This window comes from Ursus arctos, unplaced genomic scaffold (assembly GCF_023065955.2).
Source record: "Ursus arctos isolate Adak ecotype North America unplaced genomic scaffold, UrsArc2.0 scaffold_19, whole genome shotgun sequence".
NCBI classification, from domain to species: Eukaryota; Metazoa; Chordata; class Mammalia; order Carnivora; family Ursidae; genus Ursus; species Ursus arctos.
Window position 1 is genome coordinate 53,677,764 of NW_026622863.1, and position 23,529 is coordinate 53,701,292.

At 58.7% G+C, this 23,529-nt stretch overlaps 3 protein-coding genes across 13 annotated transcripts; all 3 read right to left on the reverse strand.

The window, feature by feature from the left end:
• Positions 1-308: 308 nt before the first annotated feature.
• Positions 309-4,477, reverse strand: CCDC106 (coiled-coil domain containing 106). 2 transcript variants are annotated; one of them, XM_026488353.4, is made up of 6 exons: positions 4,240-4,477; positions 3,504-3,579; positions 3,244-3,351; positions 2,973-3,149; positions 1,629-1,841; positions 309-1,147 (listed from the first exon to the last, which is right to left on the reverse strand). In XM_026488353.4, exons 2-6 carry the CDS (start codon positions 3,532-3,534, stop codon positions 831-833), a joined length of 846 nt encoding a protein of 281 aa, XP_026344138.1. In that variant the 5' UTR covers positions 3,535-3,579; positions 4,240-4,477; the 3' UTR covers positions 309-830. The 2 variants fall into 2 exon arrangements, with proteins under 2 accessions (XP_026344138.1, XP_026344139.1); XM_026488354.4 differs by having other exon boundaries at positions 4,236-4,477.
• A 756-nt stretch (positions 4,478-5,233) lies between these two features.
• On the reverse strand, positions 5,234-8,029 carry ZNF581 (zinc finger protein 581). 2 transcript variants are annotated; one of them, XM_026488362.4, is made up of 2 exons: positions 7,790-8,029; positions 5,234-7,082 (listed from the first exon to the last, which is right to left on the reverse strand). In XM_026488362.4, the coding sequence occupies exon 2, from the start codon at positions 7,061-7,063 to the stop codon at positions 6,467-6,469; it is 597 nt and encodes a 198-aa protein (XP_026344147.3). In that variant the 5' UTR covers positions 7,064-7,082; positions 7,790-8,029; the 3' UTR covers positions 5,234-6,466. The 2 variants fall into 2 exon arrangements, with proteins under 2 accessions (XP_026344147.3, XP_057170553.1); XM_057314570.1 differs by lacking the exon at positions 7,790-8,029 and adding an exon at positions 7,542-7,712.
• Positions 8,030-8,104: 75 nt separating this feature from the next.
• On the reverse strand, positions 8,105-22,719 carry ZNF580 (zinc finger protein 580). Of its 9 annotated transcripts, XR_008960172.1 has the most exons (4): positions 21,539-22,713; positions 19,937-20,122; positions 19,322-19,480; positions 17,550-18,476 (listed from the first exon to the last, which is right to left on the reverse strand). XR_008960172.1 is itself a non-coding variant. In XM_026488357.4 (3 exons), exons 2-3 carry the CDS (start codon positions 20,003-20,005, stop codon positions 8,512-8,514), a joined length of 600 nt encoding a protein of 199 aa, XP_026344142.1. In that variant the 5' UTR covers positions 20,006-20,041; positions 21,539-22,680; the 3' UTR covers positions 8,105-8,511. The 9 variants fall into 9 exon arrangements, 6 of the variants coding, with proteins under 6 accessions (XP_026344142.1, XP_044236037.1, XP_026344145.1 ...); XM_026488357.4 differs by lacking the exons at positions 17,550-18,476; positions 19,322-19,480 and adding an exon at positions 8,105-9,042 and having other exon boundaries at positions 19,937-20,041; positions 21,539-22,680; XM_044380102.3 differs by lacking the exons at positions 17,550-18,476; positions 19,322-19,480 and adding an exon at positions 8,105-9,042 and having other exon boundaries at positions 21,539-22,680.
• Between the last annotated feature and the right edge of the window lie 810 nt (positions 22,720-23,529).

Below are 23,529 nucleotides of genomic sequence, written 5' to 3' on the forward strand. Positions count from 1 at the left end.
TGGCGGACGGGCGTGGAAGCCTCGGCCCAGACGTGTCGGTTGCCCCCTCGCCGCGGTTGCTCCCGCTAGCGGTCGTTGAGTCCCGGCCCCTGCCGCCGCGCCTCTAGTCGAGCTAGCCCCGCCAGCAGTGTTCCGAGTTCCCTGGGGCACAGCTGCTTCTCCTCCCGCCCCTGCCGCCGGGGGTGCTAATTACACCCTGTCTCCCCAAGCTCCGGCTCCCTGCCTGACCGCCCGCTCCGTGGAACTCCCCGGAGCCCCCGTCACTGTCTCCGCGGCAACGGACACCCCCTCCAAGAAGAGGCCGGGCCTAGTTTACTCCAAATTTTATCGTCTCTGTTTAATTTAAATTCTCTGAATAATTCTTTCTCGTCCGGAATGCGGGTGGGGAGCTCCTGGCAGAGTGGGCCAGCCTCTCCTCGGGGCTGGGGGTAGAGACGGGGTATGTACAGTGCCTAAGCCCCGCAGAGAGTCTCGCAGTGTCCCCAGGAGGAAGGGCCCGGTGAGGGCAGGACGGTGCAGCTCGCGTGGGAGGGGTGCCAGTGTTTGGGAAAGGGCAGAAACCGACCCCTGGACGGTAGCTCTTGGGAGACTGGCTCCCCAGGGAATGCAGAGGAAGGGGAGGGTGCTAGGACCGTGAGCGGCAAGGAGGGGACCAGATCTATATACAAGGGACCGGGAATGGGGATCTGCAGCAGGAGAGGCACACGCAGAAACACCCCGGGCCCCCTGGAGGAGCACACCACTCATGCACACGCTTGGCCGGTGCCAGGAGGGGCGCAGGAGAGAGGGAAGTGGGGGCCAAAGGGCGCGTCCTGGGCCAGGTGGCAGGATCACCGCTTGAAGCGGTAGGTGATGGGAAGCAGGAGCTTGCTCTTCTTGAGAGCCTGCACCTTCTTGAGGGTCTCGTCGTCCAGGGCCAGGAAGCAGCGACGCGAGTACTCGAGCAGACGTTCCTTAGAAGGGTCGAACTCGCCCACCTCGGCCAACTTCTCAGGGGCCACGATGAGCAGCTCCGCGATGGGCGTGGTCAGCGCCACGGTGTTGCGATCTACTCGGTGGTGCTCAAAGGCCCGAGACATGCTCTTCAGCTTCTGGAAGGTGCCCAGGATCTTCTTGTAGCGGCAGAGGACACCGTCTGCATCCTTCACTGCAGGGCCAGGGCATAGAGACATGAGGAACAGACAAGGACACGAAGGCAGAGATGGAGCAAGGACAGGGAACCCTATACAGGAAAAGTCAGGAGAACAACATGGAGATCCAGAGGACAAGGGGGTGAGGAGTCAAGAGGTGGTGGGAGACATGGAGACAGAGCGAGGCAAGTGGAAAAATCGGTGAAGGCAGGCCCAGAGATGAGGAGGAGTTCCCAGCCCCACTGAGCTTCACCCCCTCCCCTTGTTACTCATGAGGAGCCTGAGGCTCAGAGACCCCAGATGGCCAGGCTGCTGAGGGTGAGCTGCAAAGTAAGACCACACGTGGAGACTGGACAGACAACCAGGCTAGGGGAGAAGGGAGGCCCTCCTTGAAGGTCACAGCAAGCCCCCAGCCCAGACCCCTGAGCTCACACACACACACACCGCCCCGCCCCCCGCCCCCCCCCCCCCCCCCCCCCCCGCGTGCGTCTGGCTCACCCCGCTGCCTCTCCCGGGCCTTGGGCTTCCCAAAGCGCCTCCGGCCAGCACCTCCCTTCTGCTTCTGCCTCTTCCGTTCCACAGTACTGCCTTCTTCAGACGCTCCGCTGAGCGAGGAGGCCGCTGTCTCTGGGTCTGAGGCCTCACCCCCAGCCCCACCCCGGCCGTCCCCCTCAACCCGCCTCGGCCCAGGCTTCACGCGGCAGTGGTCCTCTGGAGAGAGGGAGAGAGAGAGACACCCGTACACATGAACTTCCAGAACAGGAGGGAGAAGGAAGCAAGGGGCTGTCTGCGAGATGGACACAGATGTCACATCACACACAGGTCCCCAGGAAAGGGGGCCTCAACCGGGGCTGGCACCCCCCAGGAGACCAACAGAAAATGCAGTATAGATGTTGCAGTCCTCAGCATGATGGCTGAGGACAGTGCACTTGGTTGGATTTGGAAGCAGAGATCCCAGGTGGGGCATGGGTTCACGCTCCTCTGACTCCTAAACTTTATGGCAAGAGATTTGGGGGAAGGGCTGAGAGAACCAAGACAGGACCAGACACCTCAGAGAGTCTGTGACTATAGGCTCCCACGGTGGAGGAGGGGTTTTCTGGAGACTCAGTGGGACCTCCGGAAGAGTAGACTCTAAAAATCTGGGAAGCAAACAAGGCCTTGGCTGATGTGGGGGGTCCAGACCCTGAGAGAAATGCCAGGCCCTGAGTCTAGTGGTCTGGGAAAGTCAGGTGCCCACCTTCACCTGGACAGAGGGAGCAGCTGACGCTCTGATGCAGGGGCCTCCAGAAGGTGGGCTGGGGGGGAGGTCCAATGTTGGGGTTCTCACTGAGAAAGTCCGGAAGACTTTGGGCCTAACCATCCTAGGTAGGTTCCCATCAGCATGGAGAGACAATGGGTGGTCCCAGCAACCCAGGCCACAGGTGGCTCCAGAGCAGAGGGGTCCCCAATAACAGATGTTGAAAACACACACCCCTTGCCCAGGCTGTCCGGTGAATTACAGGGGACTATGGGGTCCTGGGAGGGAGCCAGCCAGGGGTGAATATCATGTGGAGGGGAGCAGTAGGGGTACTCTCCAAAAAAGGGTGTGAAGATGGAGAAAGGAAAGCCCTATCCCTGGCAGGCGATGGCCACAGGATTCTGCCCATCAGCAGTGGCAGGAGTCAGGCAGGAAGGAAGCTGAGCTTGGGTCCTGGAGACAGCCTCAGGAGTAGGGAGAGACCCCCACTGGGCCACCAGAGGATGAGAGTAGGTGAGAAGGGTCCCGGATCCCAGAGAAGGGCCAGAGCTGAGTGTCAGGGCCCAGGAGCGAGACACGAGGGACCAGCTCCTCAGGCACCTCACCTGCATCCATGCGGGCAGAGGAGATAAACTTGTCTAGCTGACACCGCAAGAAGTCCCTCTCCTCCTCCAGGTCCTCGATGCGCTTCTGCAACCATGAGTTCCTCTCCAAGGCCATGTGCAGCTGGGCCCTGACACCATTCATCAGGGCCACGGTCGGGGATGCAGCCTCCGGAGGCTCTAGGGACACCGGGGAACCTTGGTCACACCCCAGGCCTCAAGAGCCCTGCACCCCAGCTGACTGGGGTCCCTCCGAGCCTTCCCCCCAGCTCACCCTCGAAGTTTCCCCGAGAGGGGCTCAGACTGTAAAAGATCTGTGGGTCTAGATGGGGCGTCTCATCGAAGGGGATGGAGATCTCGAAGGCCTCATCGTCTTTCTTCACTGGAGGGGAGAGGCCAGGGGTCACCCCAGGGAAGGCCCCAGGCACCTCAGACCAGCCCCCAACCACAGCAGCCCTGGGGAGGAAAGGGCAGGGATGGGCTGGGCAGGGCAGTGGTGGGACCAAGGGTGGGGCAGGGTCCCAGCTTCCTCACGTGTCCTCCTCCGGCTGTTTCGGTCATTCATGACGTGGCCTCCAGAGGACCCAGGCAGCTTAGCGCCTCAGGGGCACTGGACAGAAAGGGCAGCCACAGATGGAGGGACATCCCAGGGGAGGTGGGACCCAACTCTTTAGGACTGGGGGGGGGGGGATTGCTGAGGGCCGGGACTCCTAGGTCTGAGGGAGGAGGGGACCCAGACCCTCAGGACTGAGGGAGGACCTCCACCTGAGGTTTCAAACTCCTGGGCTCCTAGGAAATGAGGGGGCTGGGGGCCCAGACCCCGAGCTACTGAGGGAAGGAGGAGGGGGTTCCCCGCGGGGTTGACAGGAGACATCCTGGCCTGGATGGGGCGGACCCTAATCACGGGTCACGTCGGGGCCAAAAGAAACGAGAGGCGCAGGGGGGAGGGGACCATGCCCCAACTTCCAGGCATAGGGTGGGGGGGTCCAGCCCACGCGCAGCGCCTCCCCACACCCCTCCCCCGCACTCTTGTGGGCGAGCAGGGCCCCTCCCCTGTGGTGGAGGGGGCGGGGCGCGTGCGCAGTGCGGGGGAAGGTCACGCGTGGGGATGCGCCCCCGCCCCCGCCCTTTGTCCCCCGGGTGGGAGGGGGAGCGATGTTGGCCAGGGGTCCCGGCGGAAGATGCACTAGGCCGCGGGTGCAGATACGGCCACCACCCCCCGCCCACAGGTGCCCGGGGTCGGAGGGGCCAGAGCCCCGCGCTCACCCACCCGCGCGCGGAATCCGGCCAGGGGACCGACAGCGGCGGCGCCCATGCCCGGCGCCGGGGAGCGTCTGCAAAGTGTCGCGGGGAGTGGAGGGAAGCGCCCACCCGCCGCGGGCGGGCGGAGCGGCGGAGGCGGCGAGTCTCGGGCCGGGTGGCGGGCCGGTGGGAGGGGGCAGGGACGCTGGCACTTCCAGGTCCGCCGGTCGGTGCGCTCCTCCGGGAGCCTCCGGCCCCAGGTGAGGCCCGCCGTTTGCGGCAGAGGCGCGGGCTGCACTTGCGCGACGGCCCCTTGCCGCACTACCCCGCCCTCCGCGAAGCCCGGGCAGGGAACGTCAAGAAACTCCCAATTCCTGGAGAGCAGGCGGCTCCGGGGTCCCCGGGGTGGGTGGCGACGCACCGAGTCGGGCCCCGGAGAGGGATGGAGACAACCAGCAAAGTTGAAGCACAGGGAGAATCCTTTTCAACGGTACCCTGGGAACTGGCCACACGCCCCCCCGCAACCTGCCCCTTCATCTCCCACAGCATGTGTGCATCACCAGCACAACCATAGGGCACGCACGGTTCCTAGGACCAAGGCAGGGTAGGGGGGTTAGTTACTCTCCCTGAAAATAGGGGCCTGGAACACCACCAGTACCACCCCTGTGGCAGCGATTATGAACTGGCGTGGGAGCATTCAGACCCAATCTTGGCCGCTCCTTCTCCCTCCCCCCAACCCCGCCTCAGTTTACTCACCTGCAAAGTGGGGAGGTTATGGTCCCTTTTAGGTTCCTTGTGAGGATGTACTGATATGGTGCAGGCAAAACGCTCAGCCCAGCGCCTGGCCATAGTCTCGGCTCAAGATTGGGGCGCTGGCAGTGGTATTTGAGGTCAGATAGTGGGAGGCTCTATCCATCTCTGGGGAGTGGAGATGGCTAATTTGTTCTTCCACCCAAAAAGAGGTCGGAAGAAGAAATGAGGCCCAGCACACTGCCTGGCACAAAACAGACGCGCAAGGAAAATTCATTAAGAAGATGTTTATTCAGCTTCCGGCTCAGCTCCCTGCCTCTCCTTCCAGTCACCAGTTGCTACTGGAATTTTTGCCAGCCCTTCCAGAGTAGGGCTATAACATTGCAGAAGGAGACTTTAAATGTCTGCACCACTTAGAAAGACCACAGAAAGCTGTGGCCACCCTCCTCTCCTACCTGCTTCACATTACAAATAAATTGCAGGCTGGGTCAAAACGTCCAGGGGGAGGCACCTGCCCTAGATCAGTGTTTTGCAAACTACAGTTCATGGGCAGGGAATTCAATATAATAGAACAGAACTGGCAGGAGGAAGAAAAAGTGGACTGCACATGGCAGAGATTCAGTATTGTTAAAGTTTTGTTTCGCATATATTTTGTGTATCTTATACTGGGATGCCAAATAAAATGTTTCTTACAATAGATCCTAGCTCTAAGGGGGGGGGGGGTAAAAACACGCCACCTAGATGACGCACGTTGTGAGGAGCCACGCTAGGACTGACCCCAGTGCAGAAGGCCAAACTTCCCACCCCTCACCAGGCAAGCCAAGCATTTTGCACTGGTGTGACCCGTGCAAGACGGTCAGCCCAGCACCTGGCCATAGTCTAAGCTCAAGATCAGGGCGCTGTTCCTGTTATTTGAGGTCAGACAGTGGGAAGCTCCTTCCCTCTCTGCGGAGAAGAAATGGCTGATTTGTTCTTCTGCCCAAAAAGAGGTGGGCCAGGCACTTGCTGAGTCTCCCTGTTAGGCAGCAGGCAGGCCAAGCCTCTGTCCCCAAAAACAAATCTCAAGTGCTCAAAAATGGGAAAGGTGTTTACTGGGTGTCCAGTCTCAGGCCCTGGCTGGGGGTTGGGAGGCAGGGCTGGGGCCCCTTCCCCCAGCATCAGCACGGAGGCCTCGGGAAGCTGGTGCAGGTTCTTGATGGCTCCCAACCACTTTTTTCAGGCTGGAGAATTTCCACACATAGAACTCTCCCCCCACACCTCCAATCGGCTCAGCATGAGGCTGGAGGGCTCCACTCTGTGAATGTTAAGGTCTTGTTTCCGTCTTGGCTCCAAAACACGAAGGCTACTCGTGGGCTCCTCCTTCAGGCAGGGCTTGGCCTTTGCAGGAGGTGTGTCTGTGTCCAGGGCTGCAACCCAGCCTTCCGCACTGGCCGGGTGTCTGAGGGTGGCAGGAGGCCAGGCTCCCCCCAGAACCCCGTGGTTCTTGGGGTACCCCACAGCCTGGCTCATGGATGCTTCCAGCGAGTGTGCTTTTGCAGCGTGTTCTGCTCCATAAATCGGCGGGGGCAGTGGGGGCACTGAAATGGGCGCTCCCCTGAGTGGACCCGGCTGTGCTGGGCCAGCTCCCCCGCCTCACGGAAGCGGCGAGGGCAGAGCGGACAGCCATGGGGTCGCCCGCCGCCGGCCCGGTGAATGGAGTGGTGCCGAGCCAGGTGGCTGGCCCGCTTGAATGCCTTCCCACAGGTGTCACACTCGAAGGGCTTCACCTCCGAGTGGGTGATGCTGTGTCGCTGCAGGTAGGACATGTACTCGAAGACCCGGGAGCACACGGGGCAGCTGTAGCACTTTTTCTGAGCTGATGCCCCATCTGCCCCAGGCTCTCTCTGAGACTCCTGGTCCACCAGCACAGTGTATGGGATGCCCTGGGTGTCAATAAGCAGGTAGTGGTTGGGCCTCGGAGACGAGGAAGTCTGGGGAGTTCCTGTGGAGGAGGAGGGTCCGGGTTCTGGAGACCTGCCTGTCGGAGAGGGAGGGGCCTCCATGGCCTCTGCAGAGGGAAGCGCCAGGGGCTGCGGGCAGGGGGACGACGGCAGCACCAGCATCCGGAGGGGTGGCTAAGGCCTGGTGGACGGGACAGAGGATGAGGTTACATGAAGGAGGGAAGCTGGCTGACAAGCTCTGTTCTTTACCCTCCGCGTACCCTGCGCAGAACCTGTACATCCCCCAGCCTCCGTCCCTGGTCTCTGTGACCTTATGTAAAGCTTCTAGGGTCCATCACACACTGTAAGCAGAGGCAAACCCTGACCTCGCTCTGTCCTCCTCCTCTGTACCCTCCTCAGGTGCCTGGACGCCCCTCTACTCCGGCCCCAACCCCTAGACCTGCAGGTCTCTGTCGGCTCTCCACACCCCTGACCTGGGTCTGGGTGTCGCCCCATCCTATTACTCCACCCAGAAGCCTGGTCTACCCCTTCCATATTCGCCCAGGCCTCCAACGGGCTGCCACGTTAAGACCCGCGGGTCCTGACCCGCCATCCAACAACCTCCCTGAACACCCCTGTGCCCCCCTCCTAGCCCGGCTACCTCTAGATTCTCTCTAGTCCACGCCCATCCAGCTGCCCCCCTCCCAAGTTCTTTCTGGGTCCTAGCGCTCTCTAGGGCGCCGCCCCCGGTCGGCGGCTCGGCCTCGGAGCCCGGCTCCGCGAGTTCCGGGCGGTGCCCGCCGGAGCCCCCACAGCGGCCCCTCCCCTCCCAGCGCACAGGTACCCGTTCCCGGCCCCGCCCCTCTCGCGGCCCGCTTCCCGCTCCCTCCCGCCTCCCGGCCCCCGTACCCGGTGCAGCAGCCTCTCGGGTCCGGACGACTCCGGAACGGCCCCGGGCTACCCCCGTGATCGCAGGTGGTGGCAGGACGGGCGCCTCTGGGTGTCCCCCGGGAGCGGGTGGCACCGGTAACAGGAGACCGGACCGGGGCGCGGAGAAGAGGGTCCAGGGGAGGAAGGTGGGGGCGGGGCGCCTGGGCCTTCGGGAAACGGATCCGGCGAGAAACACACGCCGAGAGGAAGGTTCCCAGGTGCTAAGGTCCTGGCTGCCCCCTCCCACCGCGCTGCCCACCCCCCAACACACACACGCAAATCAAAACCCTAAAGTGGAGTGCGGAATGTTTATTGAGGAAGGAGTGAGGGTTGTGGGTGGAAAGGGAGAGATACAGAAGTGAGCCAGACCGTGCCGTGCTCTTTTGTCAAATCTTCCGCGCACACAACCGTTCACCACTTCGGAGTAGAAGCCCAAGGCTCAGAGACGTTATGTCACTTGCAAAGGCTCACACAGCACAGCCGGGCCGGAACCCAGTTCCGAGACTGGCTCCCAGGCCCAGAGAGGGGCAACGACTTGGTCTACATCACACAGCTAAACAGGAAGGTAAGGAAGGAATGGTGTTTCTCCCTTTGGACAGATGGAGAAACTGAGGCCCCGGGTAAGACAGGAACCTCGGAGAGGCAGGGAGCTCGTGTGGGCGTGACGCTGTGTGGCTCGCGAGGCCCCAAGGGTCTGGAACTCAGTGGAGGCGCACGTGCTGCGCCAGCTCTGCGGCGTCCTGGAAGCGGCGTGGGCAGAGCGGGCAGGTGTGCGGCGGGCCTGCACGGGCGCGGTGAGTCGCGCGGTGCCGCGACAGGTGGCTGGAGCGCTTGAAGGCCTTGCCGCAGGCGCCGCACGTGAAGGGCTTGAGGTCCGAGTGCGACACGCGGTGGCTCTGCAGCCGCAGAGGGCTGGCAAAGACGCGAGCGCACTCTGGGCAGCTGTAGCCCTTGCGCGGCCCGGGTTCTCCCGGCGCTGCCTCGCGCTGGGGCGGGCCCCGGGGCTCCTCCTCCAGCTGCACCGTGTATGTGTAGGGGACCCCGTTGGCGTCGATGAGCAGGTGGCGGCCCAGCCGCGGGGGTCGGGGCCCTGCGGCCGAGGATGGAGTGGAGGAAGGGCCTTCCGTCTTGGGGAAAGGGGGAGCCTTGGGGGGCGGTGGGTCCATGGCCTCTGGGGAGGAGGACCGAGGGTGGGGTGGCCGAGGCGGCAGCAGCAGCATCTGGGGTGTCAGCTGGGAGCAGTGGAGGGGAAAGACATTAAAATCGCCACTTCCTGGGGGAAAGTGTCCCCATTACCACTGCTTGTTAGGCCCTTGATACCACTGACCTACCTCTCCTGAAAAAAAGAACCCGACTCTGGGCCAGACGGCTCTGGTTCCACCAAGCCGCTCCCAGGACACCTCCAAGTGAGCCGGCATAGCCATGCCGTTCCTCCTGCGGCTCCCTCTCAGCCCCCGGGCCAGGCCAGGCCAGGGGTCCCTATCCTGCCACTTTCCTTCTCCCCAACTCCCCCACAGCCTGTCAATCTCCCAGTCTGTTTCCTCTCTACAGCTTCGTGGCCTCTTTTATTCCTAAGGGGTCGCTCACTTCCTCATCTTCCCAGGCCCAGCTGGGGGAGTGGGGGGCAGCCTCGTCTTTGGAAGGCCTCCCCATCTCTGCACACAGCGTGGCCTCGCTTACATTCCTTCCTTGGTACACCCCCAGAACGTCAGTTTTCACTCTGGGCTTCTCTCTTCCGACCCTACACTTCACACCGAGTCTCAACCTCCTCCTCGCCTAGCGGACCCATTGTCTGGATCTCATGCACACATCCCTAGGATGCCTCAACTGCCTGCTTCTACGGACCCCACACCCTGAGCCTCGCTACCATCTAAATGCGCCCCAGGGGTGCCCCCCTCTGCCCGCCCCTAGACTCAAGTCAACGACATCTGTATTTCTTCTGTCTGTGTCCCTCGGGGGCTTCGTCCCATTCCCCGCTACCCTCACCGGGGCCCCTGGAGCCCCCTTCCTCTCCCCTCGGGGTGCATCTGGCACCGCTGTTTCTCCATCCCTCCAGCCCGCTCCTCGGTCCGCCTTCTTCGGTAACCCCAGAGCCTGAGGTCCCCCGTCCCCCTTCTCGCTGCACCCTCAGGGCCTCGCTTCCTTCAGTCCCCCACCCCACCCCGGCTCCCACCGAGCCGGGCCCCACCCCCACCCCACCCCCGTGGCGCCCGCCCCTCCCCCAGCCCGGCCCGGCCTCGCGCCGTCCCGGAGCCAGGCTCCTCCCTCCGTCTCGGCCCCCGTACCCGATGCGGCGGCCTCTCGGGACCGGAGGAGCGGGCCGAGGTCCCGGGCGGCCCGGGCTTCCCCTCGCTAGTGCCGGCGGCGGCGGGGCCGAGACTTCCGGGAGCTCCGGGCCGGCGGCGCCGGGGACGCGGGCGCGGGGGGCGCGGGCGCGGGGGCGCGAGGGGCGGCGGCGTCGCTGGAAAAGGGCACCGTCCGGAAACGCGCACGCCGCAACGAACGTTCCGCTGTCCCGGAGCGGGCAGCTCCCAAGGGCATTTCCATTGAGCCCCGGGGGTGCGGGCGGAGGGCGCCGGCTGCACGGTGATAGCCCTGCTCCTCCTCCCCTCCGCACCCGACGGGAACCGTTCGGACGCCGCAACACAACATCGATTAATAAACGGGCTAGGCGGTCCGTGTGCCTGATGCTCCTCAAGGAAGGGGCGCACCCAGGTTTGTCCGGTCGCGGCTGGGCTGTCGCGCCTGCTCCCCCTGCTCGGCAATGCCAAGGGCGGGAGCAGGGATGGTTCTGTCGGTCGGGCAGACCGGGATACCGAGGCTCACAGAAGGCCAGGCGTCACCCGTTACAGAGAGATGGGGAGCTGTGGCGTTCCCCACTGGACGGATGGAGACGCGGAGGCCACAAAAGGCCAGACACTGGGGGATGTGGAGGTGGGGAAGGGTGGCTCTTCGCGTCGGGCTGATGGGGAAGTTGAGGCCCGAGAAGGCGCGGCAGCCGTGTCTTGGTGGTCTCCAGCACAAAGCGCTGTACGCGGGGGGAAACCAAGGCAGTGCCACGGTCCAAGCGCGGAGGGCGCGGCTGGTGGCTGGAGCGCTCGAAGGCCCGGCTGCAGGTGCGACTCGCGGCCGCGCGGCAGCTACATCAGGAGCCGCTCTTGGGGCGCCCGCTGCTAGTCCCGCAGCCACGCCCCGAACAGTCAAAGAGCTGGGCGGGGCGGGGCGCGCGCTGCACGGGACGCGGCCGGAGACCGGGCGGCAGCAGCTTGGGGGTGGAGGCGGCAGGGAGCGCGGAGCGGAGAGAAAGGGCGATATTGTCGCGCGCAGCCCCAGGACCCAGGGGAGGTGGGGGGCGGTCAGAGCTGCAGCCCAATGAGCTACCAAAAAGAATTGTCTGCGAGGACTAGCCAAGTGTGGCTACTGTAGCCGAGGGCCTGAGTTTTAAATGCTCTTTCTCTTAAGGTAAATCTAAATGGCCACACGTGGCTAGTGGCTGGCTGCCTGTGGTTTGGGACAGCTCCCACCACCCTCAACCAGTTGCAAACTGGAGGCCCGCAGGCCAGAAAGGACTCGCACTTGTATTTGGTTTGGACCTTATGCTATTTTTCAGTGTTTTACTGGGCAATATTTAAGAAGCCAGAAAATACACAAATTCAAAACCCCAGACACACGTGGAAAACAATTTCTAGATGTGACAATAAGCTGGAGCTGAGAAAGCATTCTTCCGAAAACCTTCCAGAAACCTCCAAACATTTGTAGAATTAGGCTAAAATTAAAGATCCTCTAGAACCAGCCACGTGTGGCTCTGGGATGCTTGACATGTGTCCGGTGTGAATTAAGATATGCTGTAAATGCAAGATGCCCAAAAGATTCTGAAGACTTCGTTTGAAAAGAAAAAAGTTAGGGCTCTTTCGTGAATGATTTTTGTATTGGTCACATTTTGAAGTGGTGATACTTTTGATATACTGGGTTAAATAAGGCATCTTATTCAAATCAGTGTCACCTGTTTCGTTTCACATTTTTTTTTAGTGTGGCTCACATTCTGTTTCTACGGGACTGTCCTGGGATATGTCCTCCCCGAGCAGCAGGGGGAATGGGGACTAGTGAACAGAGGGCAACTACACCATCTGTCTACACCAGGGTTTCTCAGCTCTGGCACTACTGAGTGTTTGGAGGTCGATTATTCTTGGTGTAGGGGACTGTCCTCTACAATGGAGGATATCATCCAGAGGCCCGTACCCTCCCTCATCCCCACCTCCCCCTTGTGACAGCTGACATGCCAAGTGTCCCCCAGGGCCACACGGATTCTGGTCTACACAGACAACTACCCAATGCGTCTCCTGCACAGACCCCTCTTGTGAGTTTCAGAACCAGATAACTAGCTGCATCCATGACAGCCGCACTACCCCACCGCACACCCACCCCTGGAAATGATGACGGCAGTGACCGGCATTTCCTGGGCCCTTACTATGATGCTAAGTGTATTGCCTCCCCGGAGCTGACCTACGAAGTAAGCGTCATGAAGACCCGTTTTATGAGGGAGATGAGTGAAGCTGGGAGAGATCATGTGATTGGCCTGGGGTCACACCTCCTCAGGCCAGCAAGTGCTTCTGCCTGACCCGAGCCAGAGCTGGTGGCCACCTCACACTTCCCCCCAACCTGCCCCACCACCGCTATTTTGCCCCCTGCTTACAGGGAGAGCCTCCCACCCACCCTCTGCCTCCTCCAGGGCCTCTGTTTGCTGTTCCCTGTCTCTGGAGCATTGCCTTTAGCCCCTCACCAGGACAGAGCCTTTCTGACCCCTCAGGTCTCCACTCAGACAGTATCTCATTAGTGAAGCTTTGCTGACTGTGTCTGAGGTCAGGCAAGTGCCACTCGCTCTGCCTCCTCATTCTCTTTTCTCTCTTTCAACATCCCATAGGGGCTGTCCGTGACGGTCTGGCTTATTTATCGATCTACTCTTCTCCTGTCTGCCTTTCCCACTCCACAAAGGCAGAGAGTTCTGTCTTGGTTGACATTGTAGCCTCAGAACCTGGCAAAGGTCTCGGGAGAGGGTAGGGACTCAATTCAATTTTGGCTGAATAAATGAATGATTCCAATCACCCCACCCAAAAGTGAAGCATTCTCTACCCCCCCCCCCAAAAAAAACCCTGCTTCTCTCCTGGGACATGATCATGATGAAGCCCCACATTCACTTGAGTCCAGAACCTTGGATGTCCTTATTCTCCCCCGCCCCCCCTTCCTCAGCTCCCCAGAGCCAGACAGCATCCCTCACCTCACACTCCTGAGCTCCAACCACACACAGCACCTCGCAGCCCCCAACCACACCTTGAACTTACACGGCTCTAGATGCAAAGGCTGCTGTGCTTCCCTCGGCCTGCAACTCTTCCCCTTGCCTCTGCTGGAAGCCTCCTCCTCGGTCTTCTGGAATCCTGTGTCCTGGCCTCCCAGACTGGCTAGGCGTCTCCTGTATGCCCGGCTCCCCAGCTCCAGAAGGATCCTCCCCCAGCCCGGCCTGGCACTCCAGGGCTCTCTCCATCTGCACCAGCCACCCTGACCGCTCAGCCACACTTGAGATTTTGGAACACTGTGCCTCTGCTCGCGCTGGCTGTCTGGCAGTCCCACCCCGGCCCCTCTCCTGTCAAACACTGTTGCCCTCAGCAATCTCTCCAGCTTCATCTGTGACCAGTTATTCATGTCCCCAGCCTCCAGCAGTTCATATGGCCTCTCAGTGATCTAGTGAGGCATGTCCTCCACTGAGCCTCAGGAGGGGCATGAGGTTTGCATCCGCTCCCCAACCCAAGGTGCAGGGACAGTATCAAGCCCGGAGTGCCCCGCTCCAGCATCGTCACTTCCCTCCGCAGCCTGCACCCTGAGCCCTGCCCCCGTCAGGAACTGTTCCTGGACCACTCTCCTCTCAAAGCCCACCGTTCATGCCACACGACCTTGCATTCCTGGGCAACGAGCCCTTCTCCTCTTTAAGGAATGAACTGATTGCTAGGCCTGTGCCTCTGGGTCAATCTGGGTCTTAGTAATCCACTCACCAGGCTTCCTGCCCTCCTCTCTGCACCCCATCCCATGTCTCCCTGACCCTCACTGGCAGGGGTTCTGAGTCTCCAAGCCCCCCTGCCCTTGGGGCCACTCAGTCCTATACCCCGAGCCCTCACTGCTCCATTGGGCAGGATCCTAACAATGCCACGCCTTCAGCTCCCACTCACTCCTCCAAGCCTTGACCCAGCCATCCTACCCTGGTGCAGTTGACTTTTCGGTAAGTGGATGCATCAATGAGTTCCAGGAAGGCTCCAACCTCCCAAGCAGAGGGAGGTGTCCCTAAGAAAGTTCTCTGGCACAAGAACACACCCACAAAGGAAAAGTTCCCACATAATTTGGGTTTCGGCTCCATCCCAACAGCTTAAGAAGAATCAAAACTCAGCAGGTCCCATGAGTTGGGAAAAATAAGGGAGCAGTACGTACTGCCTTTGGACAGAATCGCACACTTGTAGCTCACCTATGATACTGACATCTCATTCCAGCCCACTTACAGATGGGAAACTGGGTTACAGAATGGGGCAGTGGTCCATCCTGGGCTATAAAGAGGGGCTCTGGCAGAGTCAGGGATCCCACAGGAGGCTCCTGCCTCTCACCCCTGACCAGAGTTGGCTGGGGAACCACAAGCGATTCCCTCTTCCAGAACAGAGGAAATGGAGGTTCGGGTCACACAGCATGTAAGACCAGGGCCTCTGCCATCTGTACCAAAAACAAGAGATTCTATGGAGTTTCCGTGGCCTCTCCAGCGTCTAGCAAGTTCCTTCCAGCCTGCACGTGCTGGACCAGGCGCCGAGCATCCTTCAGACTCCAGGACAGAGCCGGTCGGCGCAGGCGCAGGGGCCACCCAGCCGGGCCGGTGCACGAAAGAAGCGAGGCTTCGCTGCAGCCCTTGCAGGCTCGGACCACGCGCCAGAGCTCCGAGCGGGCGATGCTGTGGTTCCCCGGTGCGCGCAGCTCTTGCGGGGCCCGATCACTGGGGGCCGGTGAAGCCTCGGGGTGGGGTGGAGGGCACTGGGCTCCGGCCCGCAGGCCTGGATCACTGGTGACCGGTGATGCCCCGGGGTGGCTGGGGGGGCGGGGGACTGGGCTCTGATCACTGGGGGCCAGTGAAGCCCCGCGGGGGGGGGGGGGGGGGCGCTGGGCCCAGGCCCACGGGCCTCCTCCCTGCGCATGCGCACCCGGACCAACTGGAAGGGTCTGCTACCTCCGGGGGGGGGCGCAGAGGGAGGCGGATCCGCTGAGGGGCGGGGACGCGGGCGGGAAGGAAGGACCCGGGCAGGCCTACCTCGGGGCGCCGCTGGGCGCCCAGCGCTATGCGGTCAGCTCCAGGGGCGGCCCCGCGCCCGGCCCCGCCGCCTCTAGGGCCGGACACCGCCCCGGAAATCCGCCCTGGAGGGAAACGAACACCCCCAAACGACGGTTCCGGCGTCGCAGGGGGACCGACGACAACCGAAATTAGAAGAGGCTGTCCATTTCTCTGTGGCCACACAGCAAATACAGAGGGCCGGAAGGATGCTCGCCCTGCGACAGCGGAGGAAACCCCGGCCTCGACACCTAATACGTCACACGGCAAGAAGGCAGAGTGCCTGTGGGGAAACCGAGGCCAGAGACAGGCGGTCAGTGGCCCAGGGCCCGTGACCGTGACGCCAGTCTCTCCGTGGGGCTGGAGTCATGGACGGAAATGACCCCAGATCCAGAGCACAGCTGAACCCTTGGCCTCCATCTCCGCAGCCGGCCGGGAAGGCCCTCCCTGAGGAATCCAGCGGGATCTAATGGGACAAGTCCCGGAGAGATCGGGGGCGGGGGGTGGGGAGCAGCGCTGGCAGAGGCGGCTGGAGCGTGAAGGTCTTTCCGCAGGGGCCGCACACTCGGACCAGAATCCCCAGTGTGAGACCCGTGCAGGCTGAGGTAGGGCGCGCTCCTACAGCTCTGCAAGTGCGTGCACAAGCCGGGTGGCAGTCACCCATCTCCCTCTGCATCATCGCGCGCGGCTTCCTACAGTCCCAGTAGGATATAAGCAGAGCAGGGCCAATAGAGAAGTGACCGCTGGAGCACCGGGGCCCAAGTGAGGACAGAACAGGTGACCGACGCGACCTGGTTGGGGATGTGTCCCACGACTTTCCCAGCTTTAAAACGGAGAGGAAGAAACAAGAACAAGGCAAGAAACTAGATGTCTTAGCAGGTTTGGCAAATCATTGCCATCGGGTGCCAATAGCGAGGAAAGAATTCGTTCCCAGGTTACAGAGGGAGGACTGAAGCCAGAGAGTGAACTCCCCAGTCATAAATCCCACCCGGTGCAGTTAAAACCCAGGGTTCCAGCCTCTTGGGGGAGGCTCAAGGGGAAAAGATCATTAACTCCCCTAGGAGTGAGGGCATCTTTTTCATTACTTTCTCCCGCTTTCCCTGCCACCTGTAGGCCTGCAGGGCAGCTCGATGTTGGAGATCATTCAATCTGGGATACAACAGCCCAGGGGCTGCCTGTCCACATGCCAGAGCCATGCTTTGCAACCCACATCTCTCAAGCTCCACGTTGGAGAGCTGGGGAAGCATTCCCCGCACACCGTTCACTAAACGCATAGCTTTGTGTCCATATCAGTAGTAGACTCAGCTTGCCTTAATGCACCACGGTATGCTGAGAACACATACAGGAAGCCGGCGGGACTGGCTGGTGCTGGCCCAGACGGCTAGATTGCTTGAAGGCCTTGCCACAAGCCTCACAGACACCGGACCGGACATCCAAGTGGGACAGGCCATGAGAGACAGACAGCATTCTTGAAGACCTGAGGCACTTAGGACTGCTGTCAACCAGGAGGGAGGCAGCTCCCTCATCTTGCAGGCTGTCATCAGGCCCCTGCACGCCCATTGTGTATCTGTAGGTATACGGTATGTCCCTCTGGGCACTGAGCAGGTACTGGCCTTGACCCAGGGCAGGAAATGAGCCCGAAAGCCCAAAGAGAGGAGGAGGGGCAAACTCAGGGGAAGGGTATTGGCTGAGGATAGGAGAAGCCTCCGTTGCTGACAACAAAGCCATGCACCCTTAAGTCCAGACAAGCAGCTAAAGGAGGGAAACCTGCATTAAGTGAAGGCAGGGACAGTCAAGCGAAGGGCTGTGGTGACAAAGGACCTCCCTGCATCCCCCACTCTTGATGTACCCATGTCATCCTCCGCCCTCTACTCCTTCAACCAACAAGGGGTTGGGGGTCTTCCATGGCCCTCTATGTGCCACACGCTTGACTTGCTGACTTGACCGCTTCTTCCCGCTCCCAGGATTCACACAGGCCTCTAGCATCCATCAACCACTTCCTCCTGGTGTGCACTGAGACCCTCTTACCCTCCCCTAGAATCCGCACGACCCCCGTGCTTTCCCTTATGATGCTGCTCTCCGTTGGGTCTTCCAAACGCCCAGCGGGGAGGACGTAGCTCCCTCCTTCTTCCTAGGACCCTCCCAGCCGCGAGATCCCGTCCTTGCAAGCTTGTTCTGCAACGCCGAGCGTCTGCATCCCCCCCCCAGGGGTCTCCCCTCTGACGGCCGGCATTCCACCCCTTCCTCCGTCCCTCCCCACGGCCTCGCCGGTGTCGGCCCCTTCCATGCCCCCCCAAGGGTCATCCAACCCTCACCCTGTCCCTAGCAGCTCAGCTCCTCTCCTTCCCACCCCCCCCCCCCCAGATGCCCACTGGAGCCTCGCCCCAGACTGGGCAGAGCCCTGCCTCTCAGCGCGAGGTCCTTAAGCTGCCGGACCCCTACTCCGGGCTCGGCCCTTTCTGTCCGTGCGGGCTGACCAGTGGCCGCCCGGGGAGGCTGCCCCCAGCGACTCGTCACGGGCGGGACTCGGTCTTCTGAGAGTCCTAAAGGGACCATTGACTCCGACCGGAAAGAAAGGGGGGTGTTCACGTGAAAGCCTTCCAGACGGAAACACACGCCACCACAGGAAAGGTTCCAAGAACCTTTTGTTCCACTGAGCTGACTCTCATTCCTTCAGTCTTTCAACAAATACTTGTTAAGTGTCTCCTTTGTGGCATCTTCCGGGGATAAAAGAGTGAGCAAACCAGACCGAGGTAGTCAGTGCCTTCCTTCCCCCTCTGGAGGGGACACCTGCAGCAGCAAGAAGAGCTCCTGGGCCTCGTGGGGGCGACAAAGACCAAATTATTGCACTGTCGCCCCACCTAAGCACCTGGGGGAGGCAGGGAGGGATGACAATCAGGAGACCGAATACGTCACTGAAGAATCTTATGTTCAGGAGACAGGAATTTCAAAGGAGAAGGTCCTTTAGTGTCTCAAACTCAGCCCTACCGTTTTTCAGAGAAAAGTGAAGCCCAGAGAGGTTAAGTGAACTGTTGGTCACACAGCAGGTGGTCACCAGAGCCAGGATGGCAACTCAGAGCTGGGACTCGACAATTTCTCGTCCCATTATGTTCATTTTAGGGAAACCGTTCTGTGGCCCCTGAGAGTTACAAGGGATGAAACCAGAAAGCTCAGGCTGAAAATGAGAACGCTTCCTCGGGGAAAGACTCGCAGACGCAGATGGGGGGATCGTCCAGCGTGGAGTGGTCGGTCTGGGGCTGGCCAACTACATGCTGGCTGAGCGTGCGGGCGGAACCCAGACTCCATGCTAACTGTCTGGAAGGATGAAGCATTCCGTCAGATTTTGTGGCAAACTTCGGATTTTAACGAAGCAGCTTAGAAAGGACAGGATCCCCATACAGTCTCCAATCAGACCCCAAGTCTCTCCAGGTGAATCTGAGAAGTGTTGTGTGACTCAGTTTCCCCACCTGTCATATAGAGGCCACCACTGTTTTTTTTTTAAATATATAAGATGTAAATTACACAAAATAAGAGATCAGTGAATTTTTACATAAATACACAGCAATATAACCAGCACCCCAGAGAGCTCCCCTGAATGCTTCATATCAGTCATTAACCCCCAGCAAGGGTAACTAACCACTTCTTCTGATTTCAACTCCCAAAGTCTACTTTGATTTGTTTTTAAACCTCATATAAATATAATTATATTGTAAGTACTTTTTCATGTCTGACTTCTTTCACTCAGCACGTCAGCCATGCTGTTGTTTCCAACAGTTCGTCTGTCTACCCATTGCTGTGTCGGTTCTGCTGTATGGCTATCCCACAATTTCCTTCTTTTTTCTGTTTAACTGGTGATGGCCATTCGTCTTGAGCTTTGGTCTACAATGAACAAGACTACTGGGAATATTCTTGTACATGTCTTTTGGTGGATGTAAGGATGCACTTCTTATGGGTGTGTATCTGGGAATGGAGGTGCTGGGACCTGGAGTATATGCCCGCTTAGCCTCAGCGTGCATTAATGGTCTTCTAAGTCGCTGCAGCAATTTGCATACCTGTCCGCAGCGCACGTAGGTTCCAGCTGCTTCACAGCCTCCCCAACACTTGATCCTGAAAGTCTTAACTTTCAGCCTAGTGGGTGGGAAGTGATTCTCATTTCATACCTTCCTGATGCCCAATGATGCTGAGCACATCCGCTTGTGTTCACCGGCCACTTTAATAACTTCTGTTTTGAAACATCTGGCCCATTTTTAAGTGGAGGGATCTCTCTCGATGGCCAGGGAGGAGGCCTGACAGGCTGAAGAAACCAAGGTCTGGAAAAGCTGAACAATGTGCTCACGTCACACAACATTTCCAGTCCATTGGGCTGCCATCACAGAACACCGATCTGGGATGGCAGAAATGTACTTCTCACAGTTCCAGAGGCTGGGAAGGCTATGGTCAAAATGCCAGCAGATTCAGTGTCCAAACTCACAGACAGCACCTTCTCTCCTCGCATGGACGGGGCAAGGGAGCTCTCTGGGGTCTCTTTTGTAACAGTACTAAACCCATTCACGAAGCCTCCACCCTCATGACCTAATGAATTCCCAAAAGCCCCATCTCCTAATACCATCACATTGGGGATGAGGTTTCCACAGAGGGGAGGGCGGAGACACATTCAGTCTGTGGAAGCAGCAAAGCAGACACATACACACAGTCTTCAGCTTAGCACCTGAGTCTCTGAGAGTGAATATGGTCAGACACTGCCCTGCCTCCAGCCCCCAACTTAACGTACTTACCACGAATCTGGCAGCAGCTGTGGTACAAAGGGCAAGAAAAAGAAGCTGGTGGGTGCTTCCAGGGGCCATGCGTAGTTCAAGTCCAAGTGGGAGGTGCTGTGGGACCTGGAGGAAAAGGCCGTTGGGTGAACCCAAAGACACTAGCACTTGACGAGGATGTAGGGAAACTGGAACCTTCAGACGTTGCTGGTGGGAATATAAAATGGTGCGTTTCCTCAGAAAGTTAAAGATGAAAATTACCATGTGACCCAGCAATTCCATTTGCAGACAGATACTAAACAAAACTGAAAATATATGTTCATACAAAACCTCAGGCATGAATGTTCAGAGCAGCATTACTCATAAGGGCGAAAACGTGGGAAGAAACCAAATGTCCACCAGGGTCTGAGAAGTGGATACATCGTATGTGGTGTATCCATTCCGTGGAATATTACTCAGCGGGGACCAGGAGGCCTAGAGAACTACTCGTCCTTCAGAGTAACTAAGCATAATGCCCACAGCCAGGGACAATGCTGGCTGGAGACGTCCACAGGTCCTAGCCCGAGGAACTTGGACTACATGCTGCACCGCTATGGGAGGGTTTTGAGCTAGGCAGGGACACTACCATGTGAGGGCTTTGGGATTCCTCCGAAACCAGTGGTCTGAGGTCAGCAAGAGAGAAGCTTGGGGGGGAAGGGGAGCTGGAGGCAGGCAGGAGTCAGAGGACGCCTTCTGGAGGAATTGAGCCGTGAAAAACCAGCCACATTCCTTCCGAAAGCTTACTCGGAGCTGCGGTAACAGCCCACGACCTAGCAGCTGGAGGTATGAAATGCTGTGTCTGGCCAGGGCACAAAGCAGTGAGAGACGGGGCTGGAGGGCTTGGTGGGCACTTCATGAAGGGTTTTTGTCCTGGGGCAAGAGGGAGCCACGGAAGGACAAGGTCGTACCTGCGTTTCAGAAAGACCTGTCGGCCCGTGTTGGCGGGGTAGTGGAAGCTGAGGGACGAGGGAGGGGACTGAAAGAATGAGGTCCGAGCTAGAGAAGGGATGGTGGACGTGGAGATGTCAAGAGCGACTGCACAAGGACCCCTAAATTCCCGCTGTTCGTGCTCGGCTGGCTGACTGCAATGCCCTGGAGAGTCTCAAGAGCTGCAGAGAGGGATTCGCCCCCGGGAATACCAACAGCACTAGGTCGCGCGCGGTCCGGGGTCTGTGCAAAGGAAAGGTGTCACTGCGCTCGGCGCCTGCATACCTGCTTTCATTGAATCACCCTGCGAGGTAACACATAACCACGCCCGTTTTGCAGGAAGGAAAACTGAGGCTCAGCGAGGGAGTTCGCTGCTCAAGGGCAAACAGGTACCGGCTGCGACCCAGACCGAAAAACACCGCCATCGCTGCAGCCGAGAGTCTGTCCCGTCGCAGCTTCAGTTCCCGCCTTCGGAGGCCAAGCCCCTTGCCCACACCCCCTTTCTTCCGCCCCGCCCACCACGGCCCTTCCCGTCTCCTCCGGCCTCTCTATGGTTTTCCCTCCCGCCCTTCTACACACACTTCCTCTTGTTTCCCTCCCACCTTGGCTGCGCTTTCCGCCGCCACCCTCTCTATGGTTCCCCTCTCCGCCGCTCACATGGTGTCCGCTGTTTCTCGAAGTAATTCAGTCCCGGCCGTCAGCCCGTCGTGCCGGTCCGAGCCGAGCTGGGGCGGCCTCTCTTGTCCGGCCGGGCGGAAGTGGCGGCCACGGGGACAGCGCTTGTAAGCAAGGCCCGGGCAAGGAGGGACCGTGACTTCCAGGGACAGACCCTGGGAAGAAGGTGCGCCGTCCAGGCCCCCCCTGGAAAATGCTCCGGCCGGAAACACGAGGCCCAGAGAGGAAGGATCCGCTTTCCGCTCGGGCCTCCCCCCTCCCCCCACAATACCTAAATGCTAGGTATTATGGTCCGTATTATTTTAATTTGCAGACCCAACAGGAAGGTGTGAGGATGAGCTATTCTTTGCGGATTACTAGTGGCTTAGGACTGCAGAAAACCATAATTACCAGCTACTTATTCATTCACATACTTGTGTATTATCTCATCAGTTTAATAAATGTTTATTGAATACCTGTCACACCCCAGACACTGGTGCGGGCGCTGGAGATGCAGCGGGAAATGATATACCAATGGTCTCTACTTCTATTCTAAGGATTTTATTTATTAATTAGTGAGAGAGAGAGAAAAACAGAGAAAGCACAAGCAGGGCAGAGAGAGAGCACAAGCAAGGCAGGGGCAGAGGGAGAAGCAGGCTTCCGGCTGAGCAGGGAGCCCAACACAGGACTCGATCCCAGGACTCGATCCCCGGACTCGATCCCCGGACTCTGGGATCACGACCTGAGCCAAAGGCAGATGCTTAACCCGCTGAGCCAGCCAGGCACCCATGGTCTCTACCTTAGAAAGCTTGCAGTCTGATGAGAATTTTCCATGGAATGGATGTGTGGTTTTTAAAAATCAGATTGTAGGGGGCGCCTGGGTGGCACAGCGGTTAAGCGTCTGCCTTAGGCTCAGGGCGTGATCCCCGCGTTATGGGATCAGGCTCCTCCGCTGGGAGCCTGCTTCTTCCTCTCCCACTGCCCCTGCTTCTGTTCCCTCTCTCGCTGGCTGTCTCTATCTCTGTTGAATAAATAAATAAAAACTTTAAAAAAAAATCAGATTGTAAAAATCATCCACAGGCTCAATGGCCACCTGACTGGCTCAGTGGGAAGAGCATGCAACGCTTGATCTCGGGGTCATGAGTTCAAGCCCCGCATGGGGTGTAGAGATTACTTAGATAAATAAATAAATAAATAAATAAATAAATAAATAAATAAATATTATCTAGAGGCTCCCTCAGCCCCCTGTTTTATTATGGAAATTTACAACCATAAAGAAACGTTGGAAGAATTGCATAGTGAACATCCATGTACCTACCTTACAGGCTTATAAGTTTTAAATGTCATCTACAGTTTGATCCTAAAAGATCATGTTCAACTAGTTCTTTTTTTTAACAGCTTGAGATATAACTCACATACCATGTAATTTACCCATTTAACCGATGATTCAGTGTTTTTTTTTTTTTTAAGATTTTATTTATTTATTCGACAGAGATAGAGACAGCCAGTGAGAGAAGGAACACAAGCAGGGGGAGTGGGAGAGGAAGAAGCAGGCTCCTAGCAGAGGAGCCTGACGTGGGGCTCGATCCCATAACACCGGGATCACGCCCTGAGCCGAAGGCAGACGCTTAACCGCTGTGCCACCCAGGCGCCCCGATTCAGTGGTTTTTAGTTTATTTACAGATACGGGCAGCCATCAGCAGAGTCAATCTTAGAACATTTCCATCACCTCAAAAATAAACCTTGTACTTTCTAGCTCTCACTCCTCTATTCCTCAACCCCACTCCACCCATCCTCTGGCACTTAAGGAACCACGAATCTCTCTTTTGGATAGAGCTTTCTGGATAGCTCATATGAATGGAAGAATAAAATATGTGGACACAAAAATAAAACTTTGTGTCTGGCTTCTCTCACCAAGTATAATGTTTTCAAGGTTCATTCATGTTGTTGCATATATCAGCACTTCATTCCTTTTTGCAGAATAAAAAATGATA